The sequence below is a fragment of the Phaethon aethereus genome (assembly GCF_964289735.1).
Source record: "Phaethon aethereus genome assembly, chromosome: 9".
In the NCBI taxonomy this organism is placed as follows: domain Eukaryota; kingdom Metazoa; phylum Chordata; class Aves; order Phaethontiformes; family Phaethontidae; genus Phaethon; species Phaethon aethereus.
The window spans coordinates 18863358-18875828 of record NC_138585.1 but is presented as its reverse complement, the minus strand read 5'-3'; the positions used below and the strand labels follow the sequence as shown (position 1 = coordinate 18875828).

General features: G+C 38.9%; 1 protein-coding gene across 1 annotated transcript; it reads right to left on the bottom strand.

The window, feature by feature from the left end:
* Nucleotides 1–420: 420 nt before the first annotated feature.
* On the bottom strand, nt 421–10970 carry HRG (histidine rich glycoprotein; the record flags this gene model as incomplete). Its single annotated transcript, XM_082003469.1, has 7 exons — nt 421–1281; nt 1916–2002; nt 4102–4218; nt 5936–6102; nt 6625–6712; nt 7685–7792; nt 10773–10970. 7 exons carry the CDS (start codon nt 10968–10970, stop codon nt 421–423), a joined length of 1626 nt encoding a protein of 541 aa, XP_081859595.1.
* Between the last annotated feature and the right edge of the window lie 1501 nt (nt 10971–12471).

The window sequence follows — 12471 nt, the reverse complement described above, 5'->3', positions numbered from 1 at the left end:
GCATGAATGTAGTGCCATGGATCATTTTTTATGGAAGATGGTCAAATTTCCTCTAGGTCAGATTTCCTCAGAGAAGTGCATTATAATTATGAGGAAATGAAAGATTTTAGATGATAGGTTTCACTATTAGGGAATTTTCCTTTTTCTTAGAACTAAAGGAACATTGTTTGCTGGAGAGATTTGTACCCATTCACATTATCTGAGGGGCTCAAAATTTTGAGCCTTTCAGTTATAGTGGAGTCTGAGATAGCTGGGATCAAGAGGCTGGTTGGAAAACTTGTCTTAATTATTATTTTCAACACTTCTCTTCCCTAGAAATAAAATAGCATGCATTTTCCGGTTCTCCACATGCTGTTTTCATTCATTGTACAACTGTCATTGGCCCGACATCTCTCAAGCCAGGAACATCTTTCTCTGGGGTCATGTAGGAGGATTTTCTGCCATGGAGCTATGTGGAAATAAAGGCATAATTTTTGGAAGAACAAGTTTGGAGTTTCCTGGGCACGACTTTGATTGTGTAGGGTGATCTGGAAAACCCGGACTTCCTGGCATCTCCTTTAGACTTGAGCCAGTGAATGGAATACCTTCACCAGTGCTGGAGGAGTGAGGGTTGCTTTGGGATAGTTCAGGAAAGTTTGCAGTGGGAGGTGTGAGAGAATACTGCTGATTTAGAACTGGAATGCGATAGACTGCTCCTGTTATTTGGAATGGAAAGTACTTTCCCAATATGCTTCTCTTATTGCAGTGATGTCTGTAATAGTAATGACAGAGATGAGGATGGTGTCCTGGAGGAGGAAGGTCATGTGGTCCACAGTGGGGAGGAAGATGGTGGTGATGTGATCCATGAGGAAGGGGAGGAGGACAGTGTGATCCGTGATGGGGACCAAAAGGACCATTATGAGGTTTGTCATGGGGAGGAGGAGCCAAAGGGGGATGTTGTGGTTCCTCTTGGAGAGGAGGATGTAGTCCTTCGTGGGGAGGAGGAGGGTGGTGATGTAGTCTACCATGGGGAGGAGGTGGAGGACAATGGTGTGGAGGGTGAAGGTGGTGATGTAGTCCACCGTGGCGGCGAGGAGAAAGAGCAGGTCCTTCATGGCTGTCTTGATGTTCTTCATTGAAACTATAGTTATGCTCAGGGTCTTCAGGTCTGGACTGAGAAGAGGGTGGACATCCATGTCTGTGATGATGTCTGTGATGATGTCTGTGACCAAAATGATGGTGGGGATGTCTGTGTGGCTGTCCCAGAGTTGAATATCTGCATCTTTGCCCATAGTCATGCTGCTGTTTATAAAAACACCGGAGGAGGAAGTATTAAGTGGGATGTTAATAGGGCAGAAGAAAGTGGTGAGAAAGAGAAGTGGGAGTTAGTGGGTTTGCATTTGCAGTTTCAGTGATCTGTAAGGAAAAAACCAACTCTGTTTTTTTCAAGATAGAAGAGGAGTAGATGATAAAATGCCAAATTACTGAAAATAATCTGGAAATACTGCACAATAACAAAGTGAAATTTTATAACCACCTGAGCAAAGTTTATGACAGATCAAAACAAAATAAAACCCACACTGGAGTAACAGTTGTAATATAAACTGGAATACCAAATATGATAAAGAACATGTCCGCTCCTCTTGCTTTCTAAAATTCCTTTGAACTTGTTTGCCTATCTGTACTCATTGTAACTAAGGAGGATGATTGGACGGAGAGAAGACACCCTTGGAGGGAGCAGTACGGACAGCTTCACTCTAATTCATCCTCTGATTGACCTAGCAGTCAAAAGCCAGTCTGTCCTAATGTGCTGCATCACACCCAGGCAATAATAAAGGGACATAAACAACCATTACAATCATCTGTCAGTCTGGACTAAGTGAGGTTGCTGTAGCCTGCATGATAGTCAGAGACATTTCAGTATGTGAGTACCTACCCAGGGATGGTAGATTTCACAGCTTATATCTGTTCTGTCAGGTTCATCTGGGTCACTGATTATGCTTGCCTTACAGAATCCCACGTGCTAAGCAAAAGAAACGAAAAAAAACGATGCACATCTGGGTTCTTGTCATGGAGTTAGTAGAAGCTACTGAAAGTACAACTTTTAAAAGTTAGACTAGTTCCTTCAATACCTAAGTATGTTTATAGAACCTAGCTAGATCCTGAGCTTTCTTACCAGTGATTAATAATGATTGAAATAGATGCCATTTTTTAGTGTTTTTGACTGTGAAGACCACTTCGCCATGTGCATCTAGAGGGCTACTACTCTTCATCTTACTTCTCTTTTGATGTCTGTAAGAAATTGGTCAGCTACTGATGTCTCCAAAAGGAGTACCCTGTGGGTGACTGATTTTTATTCCTTTTTTCTGTCTTTGCATGTCAAACATCTGAGGCTATTCTGAAATTTTGCTCAAAGTCCTCAAAAACAGACATGTGCAGCTATGCTGCTTCACACAAAGCTCAAGGTAGAGCTTTCCTCCATATTTGTTTTTTGAAAAGTAATTTGTTGTAATCTTTTAGCATTACTTCACTTAGCATCCTATTAGCTGTGACTTTCACCTGCTGTCCAGTCGTTGTGCATGGAATTGCTCATGTGAAAGAGCACAGAACTCAGGCAAGTGGTTCTGGGCATGCTCTCTGTAGTGGATGCTTTATCTTGATATATGTTTGGGCCATTAGTAACCTGTTACGATCAATGGTTACAAATGTTAATAGCATTTTACACACACACCCCAGTGGTGGCAGCATTGAGAACAGAATTTAAAACCTCTAGCTATCATCTGGCTTGTGCTTCATTTTAGTGCACTTTTGCCTCCACTACCAGTTCATTCACAACTTTTTCCAGTCTTCTGAAGCATAAAGAGCCAGAGAAGAAAACGGGTGTAGATGAGACAAAAGTTCTACATGTTGGGTTTTTTCTCATATTTTTGTGTCATTCCTTCAGTTTCATTTCTGGGGAATAATTTATTCTGAAATTATGATCTTGCTTAGTTGTTTCTTCCGTGTAGACTATTATTGTAGTGGGAAGGTGGGGTGAGGAGAGTACTTTGATAGTAGTCTGCAGACAGAATCACAGAATCATTAAGTTTGGAAAAGATCTTTAAGATCATCAAGCCCAACCATCAACCCAACACCACCATGTCCCAAAGTGCCACATCTACATGTTTTTTGAATACTCCCAGTGATGGTGACTCCACCACCTCCCTGGGCAGCCTATTCCAATGTTTCTTCACCCTCTCAGTAAAGAAATTTTTCCTAATATCAAGTCTAAATCTCCCCTGGCGCAACTTGAGGCCATTTCCTCTTGTTCTATTGGTAGTTACCTGGGAGAGGAGACCAACACCCACCTTACCACAACCCCCTTTCAGGTAGTTGTAGAGAGCAATGAGGTCTCCCCTCAGCCTCCTCTTCTCCAGACTGAACAACCCCAGTTCCCTCAGCTGCTCCTCATAAGGCTTGTTCTCCAGATCCCTCACCAGCTTCGCTGCCCTTCTTTGGACACGCTCGAGCACCTCAATGTCCTTCTTGTAGTGAGGTGCCCAAAACTGAACACAGTATTCAAGGTGTGGCCTCACCGGTGCCGACTACAGGGGCACGATCTCTTCCCTACTCCTGCTGGCCACACTATTTCTGATACAGGCCAGGATGCTGCTGGCCGCCTTGGCCACCTGGGCACACTGCTGGCTGATGTTCAGACAATGTTTTTTTCATTCAGGCAAGCCTGAATGAAAAAAAAGTAACCCTGGCCTCACTGGGATGACATAATACGTGTATTTTTTTCAAGATCTATGACTCAAATTAGTGTAAAACTTTTTATGAAAATAGCATGAATGATTTATTAGGAAATGGCCACAATTTGAATGTGGAAGCCAGATCCAAACTGAAAAGCTCAGCTCTACATCTGTAATGTGCCAGACTCCGGTTACATTTAGATTTATGAGTTTAGAGTGACTCCTTATAGAATAAAAAGGAGCAGCTGTAAAATTAGGGTCTGGACTTGGACATGCTGGATTTTTAATTTTGAGTTTGGGTGCTTGCTTATAAGAAACACTTGGAAATATTGTAGGAAGATCTTCTTGGTGCCACCCACTGTATCAGTTCTCATTCTAAAACTTTACTTACAGCATGCCAGTCATCCAGAAAATCGCATTCCAATGCCTGATCTGCTTGTTGTGCGGATTTGGAACAGTTGGTCTCTTTTATAGAGAATCCTAAAATATGACCTTCATGGGAGGCAGTCTGAAACCAAGAGGTCAAACAATAAGTGGTAAATAGGTGTATTTAAAGTCCTGTAATTTTAAAAGCAACCATACTTCTTATTGTTGTCAAAACTGTGTCTATTCATGCTTTCATTACCTGTGCCTTTCAAATGTTCATACATATACGCATATTCAGTAAAGAAAATTGATTAGATAATTTATACCTTACTTGCCTCACAACTTTCTGAGTTCCAGGAATGGTTGCTTTATTTCTTTGTCTAGTATGTGTATGTTATAAAATCTGTTACTTTTACAGCCTGTGTTTTTAGGAAGTAATGTCCTTAGAGTCTTCTCCCTAAATTGAACTTCTGCTCCTGTGAAAATATGGAGATCTACTGGATGGCAACCACCCTTTTCCAGTGATGGGAGTGCATAGTAGTACAGTGCTGATGTTAATTTGGGATGAAATTCTGCCAGTTTCTGTGAGACTGTTGCTTTGTCTTTTGTCAGTGGCATTATTCATAGAGAAGGCATTACTCCATAAGAACATGGGAGAAGGCCTTTATGATCCTATTAAAATCCATAAAGAGGTGTTTCATTTTAATTTCCAGCTGTAGTAGTAGTTTATTTCACGTCTGTGTTGAAGGTGTCCATAGCATGTGTGTGCACACAAGTTTCACTAGTTTAACTAAATTGGTTAAAAATAGATGCATATACTTTAGAGTATATTTTTTATTATAATTCATATTTTCTGAGTGTCATGCAGTCTGTTGAAATCCAGTGGTACAATCTAAATTGTCACTGTAGCTAAAGACAGTGAAGTGTGAAGACAAAGCACTTAGGGAGGAATCCATGAATCCAGGCAATCTGAAAACAGGCACTTGCTAAATGGGAGTAGGGATACATCCTGCATGGGACTACAGTGTAGATCACTGTCAAGTTTCTGAGGTTGGCATGCAATAATTTAGGCTGTGTCCACGAACAACATCTATTATGGTAGGGGCCATGGGACCTCATTACAGAGGTGTCCTGAACTGACACATGTGTTGACAGAATGATCCTGCACTGTTTTAGTGAAGGTCTCCAATATCTACCAACAAGAAATTGTGGTGCTGTGAGAGTTACACTTCAAATCACTGAAAGGATAAGTCTTCATATTGACATCACTCAAAGGTGGAGTTATTTACCAGAGCCAGTAGTTCTTCAAGAGGTACAGCACAGATACAAATTTGCCTCCTGTCCTTCAGAGCTCTTAGAGTGCTGCTTTCATCTGCAGTAGAGAGTCAAAATGATGCTGTGTTCCATTTTGTGTTGTACCCATGTGCTAAGTATTCTAAGAGTAAGAAGTTATCTGACTTCATTTGACAGAATGTATGACTGTGATAATACACATGACTGTACATCTTGGACAACTCTGGTCAGTAGTAAATAAACTCTTGTATACCACAACATGATAGGTAAATGGGCATTCAAAATAAAAATATGCACACAAAGAAGGCTCTGACATTTTGATTGCCATCATACTGCCATAGGTTTTTTAGCAGATGAGAAATCCTTTTGCTTTCACACGCTTAAATTAAAGTTGACAACAAGTCTTTGCAGAAGTAGGACCTTCGATTTTAAGCAGATGATTTATTCTGAGAGGTGACAAGCAAGACTTCTGATCCTAGAACGGTTTGAGTTCTGGTTCCATGGTTTTGGAGCCACTCACAAAATGTTGTCATTTATAAGTAATTCTAGGACAAAATGCCACTTACCAGCTTTAAAATCTTTTCAACTTTGTCCACATCAAAGTAGTTTGTGTGGTTACCCTCACTGTTGAATTTCTCCAGGGTCTTTGCAGCAATATTTTTATGTTGCTTTGTGACTTCTAAGATTTCAACTTTCACAGGACAATCTTTGCACTCCAATAAATCAGGAGGAACTGTGAAAACAGAGAGTTTACTAATGTTGCAATGGATATTAAAACTCTTGGGAGTGTGCCTGTGCTGTTGATGTGAACTCACAATGAGAAACTGAAATGCAAGAATTTCCTTAGAAGTTAAATACCTATCCCTCACTCCACAAATATGGGTTTGTCCTGTAACATGAAAAAAACCCAAACTTGTGAAAATGAATATTTTCATTAATCTTTTAGCTACACCTTAGGCTATCACCCCAAATGGGCATTCTTTCCAAGTTTACTTTTTTTCTGATATTCATTATCATGTTTTGGTGAACCGGAATGGTGATATCATCTGACATTAATAAAGTCTGCTTTAGAAGAGTAGGGTAACCTTAATTCTATTACTCATTCTTAACATTCCATTTGAATTGTCTAAAATATGAATTGCAAGCAGATGAATGAGTCTGTTACAGTTACCATACACTAGCAGTGCACAGACTTGTAATTTGGTACTAGAGCTGGTTTGAGGTATGCATTGGCTTACAACAGTGGTTATTTTACCTGGACTTAATGTACAGTTAAATCCATATAGTTGAGGTTTCTTCAGCAGCTGGCTTGTATATGTGACAATCTTACATTGCCCAAAGTCCTGAGAGGATAAAAAATATATGATTATGATGTTATTTTCACTGGATTTAATTGGATGTAGGTGATCATAGAAATTATGCCTCCTTTTAATGTACAGTACTTCTAAGAATAACAGATGTGGTAATTAATGGAATGTTTGATCTGGTACCACTCAAAATTTGTGTTCAGATAAAATGTGATCTCCCTCCACAAGAGCCTTTATTTTAACTCTCTGCTTGCATGACCGAGTAAGCAATGGAAAACTAAACCAGCCTTCTCTTAGAACCAGTCATTCTAATACTTATTTACGGTAAGATAATACTAGCTTGCAGGGGAAGTTAGGATGTCAGAGATACTCAAGGTTACATAAGGATAGACCTTTTCTTCCATTCTTTTCCCCCATCTTATTAAAAAGAGTAAAAGCCTTCTCTCCTCATGGCCTTCCTGCTTTGTCCTGTGTGGTAGTATCACAACTCTCCTATTTAAATAAAGTTTTGGACTGGTAGTTCCCATCCCAGTCATTGGACTGCAACAATAAAGGACAAGTATTGCTACGTATCATATGTGTACTGACACTACGAATATTCCACATTGTCATGCTACAAACGCTATGACAGAAAACTGACAAAATATAGCACTGGTATTTCTGGTTAATATACTGGGAACATGCTTTAAAAAAAAAAATTCTAGTTAGCCCTTTAGTTGTCAGCAAATTAGTCTTAAAACATCAGTACTGCTACCTGCAGTGGAATGGGGAGTATAGCTCCTTTGAGACAACTAGTTAAATGAAGCTGCATTTATTTGAGGAGTCAACCCTTTTCCAAACCTTTAGCTTATGTTTAACAACTCTAGAATTCAATAGATTTTCTTTTATAGTGAACCATATTGAAACCTAGTCTTCATTTAGAGATTTTGTGACACAGAAATTTCTGAGCAGTTCAGATGAAGATCAAGGTAATGAACTATACGACTCTGCCTGGGTGCCATTACTTGCCATGGAATAGATGTCACTGTATTCACAAGACTCCCAGTGTCTTCTGGATAATACAGAGCATTCAGTTTCCAGCACATCCAAAGTTAAGTAGAGTACTGACAAATTTCCCTGGAAGAGAAGTGCAGGTGAAAAAGAGTTTGTATACAAGAAGTTTAGTCTGAAAGAAACTTTTTTTGAAGTAGATATGTTTAATCTTTAATGTAGCTTCCCCAGTTCCCTATTAAGGTTTTTCTGAGCTGACAAGCGTAGAAAGGGTTTAGGCTGGAAGGGGCCTTTGGAGGTTATCTTGTCCAGCCACTTGCTCAAGGCAAAGCTAACTTCAAAGTTAGATTCAGCTGCGTTCTATATATCACCAAAGCAGATGTTCCACAACCTCTTTGGACCATTCCAGTACTTAACCACTTTCTCCATAATTTGTTTTTGGCCTGTCAGAATTTCCCTTCCTGCAACTCAACAACTGTTGCCTCTTATCCTTTTGTTGAGAACCTGTGAAAAGAGTCTGTTGTTAATCTGGCATCCACCAAGTACGGAAAATGCCCATGTTAAAAAGTGGCCATTCCCTTTCTGATTTTCACATAGAACATACTGGTCTATTAGGAAATCGGTTGTCTAGGCAGCCAATTATATAGCTACATCCATTTCAAATGACCTTAGTGACCAGATACTCTTTCAGAACTTCGCTTCCTGCTCAGTTTATTCAGGCAATGATGCAACAAAGCTGTAATAATCCCTACAAAGTCAGGAGCCTTAGCTCTGAAATTCTTATAGTATGTTCTGTCTCCTGAGCAAATAGGATGGAGAATCAGTATTTGAAATTGGCTGCCAGTGTAATGGGATGTAGTGTTAAGAATTATCTGTGGCCCACAGAAACAGTTTTGTATTTGTATCTCAATTCACATTTAGAATGGATTATTTAAACTTCATGCAATCCTTGTATGGACATACAGAATGAACACAGGCGTATTTTATTTTGTCATTTAGATAAAATAATGCGAAGCCCTTCACTGTGAATAAGTGTCCTCAGGCTTTATGAAATTTCATCCATTCAGATTCCTTTTTCAGAGTGTTTTTGTACAGATGAGACCTTGAGAAAGAATTACTGCAGTCTAGTGTAATAATTTTATTAGTGAGAGCCCACCAGTGTCGTGTTAAACACTAGTTTTTCTGTATGCATGTATCTTAGCACTGTCTCTATCTTAAAAATAGGGGTTAGGTGATTTGCACAAAGACACATGTTACTCAATGACAGAGTCAGGAAAAGAATATAGTTGTCCTGGACATCCATCCTGCCCACTAGCCCCATGAGTATTTTCTGCTTAGGGGTAGTTAGTATTTCTATTTTATTTTATAAATCCCAATAATCTCAAGCTGCTAGTCAACATATTAGTAAAATGCAGACAGAGAACAGAGACAGTAAGAAAGACTATTTTTTTTCTGATTTATATTTATGGAATTGCACTGAACAGAAAGGTAAGATAGGTAAGATAGTCTTTTGTAAAATGTGCTGTTCACTAAATAAAATAAAATGATGTTCTGATCTTTTTTTGCATATTATTTTTCTAGTGTCATCTTGGCAGTGGAGCCAACATAACTTCTTGCACAATAGCATACATGATCAGTATGCAGGAGACCACACCTGGTAGCTTTGGGTCTGAGAAGATTCAGAGACCTTACAGGGATAATTCTTTAGAAGGAAGGGTTTTTTCTGTTCTTGTAGACTCTGTGTGATAGCGGAAGTCCTGGATTGCAAAGACAGCAAAATTCATTAAGGGTACAAAGCAAAACATGGTAGTCTAGTAGTTATAGCATTCATCTGGAAGTGTGAATCCTCAGCTCTGGTCCCTATTCCAAGTTATGGAATAGTTATAGTTTATATAGTCAATAATTGGTTAACGTGTAGAAACACTGAGATTTTTTCTTTTCAGAAACAACTATGGTTTTTCTCATTCATCCAATGAATTTTGCATGTCTTACTGCCCAGTGGCTCCAACTCCACAGCAGTGGCACACATAGCTGCCCAGCAGCAGCATTCTTCAAGGATGGGAGACCTGAGGGTTTAAATCTCTTAATGCTGAGGAAGATTGATTGCTTCGTAGATGAGCCCTTTACCTACCTGGCTATTGTATAAAAGCCAATAGCATCACTTGCCACATCCTTGTCTTTGAAAAACAAAATAATCCATCAGGTTTTTTGAAAGTATACCTGAGGACCTATAGGAATTTGAGCTTTGGGTCACTTTCTGAGCTTTTTTTTTGTCCTAACAGGGAGTCTTAAGCAGCTTTATCAGTTTTTCAGCCTGTTTTTTCAGTTGCCATACTGAGATGTGTAATACACTTCTTAAACAGTGTATGTGTGCCTGGATTCTAGTTTCATAATCAAGCAGCTAAAAGGTAGCTGGGTGCATTAGTAAACCTGTATGTACTTGGTCTCTTTTATCTACTAGTTAAAGAAATTTTATATTCTATTGCTTTTTCTGACATTGATTTGCTTTGGCATTTAGGCAGTCACTGAGAAAGGCTTATATATCCTCTCTAGGAAACAGAAATAGAAATAGGAAGGAAATAGGAAACGTCTGATACGAATTCTCTACCCAGCCCTTCCCTTGTTTTGCAGAGTAGCATTTTCATCTCCTTTGATGACCTCTGCTTTTTTTCCATTCCCTCCAGTTATCCAGCTATCTCCAAAATTAAGATAATAACAAAATACCTATCTTGCAGGATGCATTGATCTAATTAATGTTAGACATTTGCAGATTAAAGAAACTCTCAGAATATAAATTTTGAACATCTGAGACCTAACAACAGACAGGACAGATTAATTTCCGGTGTTGTAAAAAGCTGTTCAGAGCATCTCTTACGCCAACATCCTGTCAGCCAAGAGAATAGAAGGCATTCAGCATTGCTCAAAATCAAGCTTACGTACAATACATCATGCACAAATGAATACTGAGGTAGTGTAAATCAGAGCTGATTCATTGAATTACATCAGCGTTGCTCTGTTAAAAGCAATAAACATAAGCTTTTAATCATCTGGCTCATTCTTTTAAAATCACAGTCTTGTGTAAATCAGCCTTTAAATTGGTACTTACTAGATGTAGTTCGTGTGCATCAGCAACACGGAATAAACCAAAAACATAGCCATCTCTGCGATGTCTGTTGACCAAATCCAGGGCCACTCCTGCATCTGTTTCAATGGTATTACAGTCTGCAGATGTAATGCTTGTTTTGTTTTGGGCATTAGAGCACTGCAGTAGGGTTAGAAAAAAAGCTGAAGCTAGGAGCAGCATTTTGTTTGCAGTGTTAGATCACTTCTGTCCATGCTCTGGTAAAGTCAGTAGTGTGCTTTTAAATCAGAGTAGCAAGTTATAAATGAGTGCTAAAAGGGCATGGTTTTATATAAATTTAAGTCTTGTGTCAGAGGGACATTACCTTGACCCTGGATTAACATTTGCAAACAGCAAGTTAATGATTATACAGTGATTAAGCAGATTTTGAGGAAAGTAGGCCTTATAATACTCTCTGAACTACCCATCAAAGGGACTATGTTTGTGATTCTTTAAGCAGGCGTTGTGCAATAGTGTTTTACTATGAAAAATACTTAGCTTCTAACAGCGTGCTGCTAAGCCTGGCATTAAGAAGGTCCAGTTTATGTGTGCAGGTATTATGTAATCTTGGTTTTCTGTTTACTGTAAAAACAGTTGAACTGAAAATATACTGAAATGTTTGTGGTCAAATGACAGATATATCCTTATCCCTGCTTTTACAGATCCTTACCTAGCAGAGGACTAGTGAAAGGGAAACAAGGACATCACTTAGGTTTGGAAAAGGGATGTAGCTCAAGGTGCACTTGCAAGCCAGTAGTCCATAGCTTCTATGTGTGTACCTGCTACTCTTCCAGCTTGAGAAAATTTAGAGCAGACTTCTATCAGCTTTACATCATTGCAGACTGGTACACAGAATGGGACTGACTGGCTTAATACCGATGTAATCTAGGCATGTCATGAAGTGACACAAAGCTGCCTTTGCATTCTCTGTCTGAGCAGTTTTATGTGCTCTTTGGCTGTGGTAGCCTTCATAGACTTCTTTAGAGAATTTCTGGTAATTTTTTTTATTTATTAAAATAATTCAGTACATACTAAGATTCATACCTTTCACAAGATACGCCAATATCCTCTGCTAAGAAGAAAGGAGATGTTGTCTCAGTGTATTCAAAATCTTTTATTCAGGATAGTTTAAGACATTCTTAAAAGGCAGTAATTGCTTATCAGGGAGTGGCTGAAGTTTGAATGCAAAATTCAAACTCTGAATAAGAAAATAAAAAAATTCAGTGTGAATCCAAAATGACAAGGTCAGATTCAGACGAGAAATTTTCCAAATCCTGGTTGGTCTGAAGGGTTGGATCAGCTTCTGATAGAAAAAGGTGCTAGCTATGTAATTGACTTCAGTTTACATGTTTGACTTTGAAGTTTTTCTTTGACTTATTTTTGTGAGAAACATTGGGAAATATAATGGGTAATCATCCTTAACCCTTACCTCATTTCATTAATCCTTATTAAAAATATCCAACTTTTAGCATGTCTGGTGTCTAAGAAATCATATCTTAAAATGCATAAAGCTGAAGCAGTGGCTTTCTTTTACAGTTCAGGACACACTTAAGATTTCTCTGGTAGTAGATAAGCTAAATGGAGAATACTACAATATTAAAACCGGGGGCACTCAAAACTAGTGTGAATCAGTTTAAAATGGATAAAAATAGTCCCCGTGCAATGGGTAGTGAACTTCTGGAAT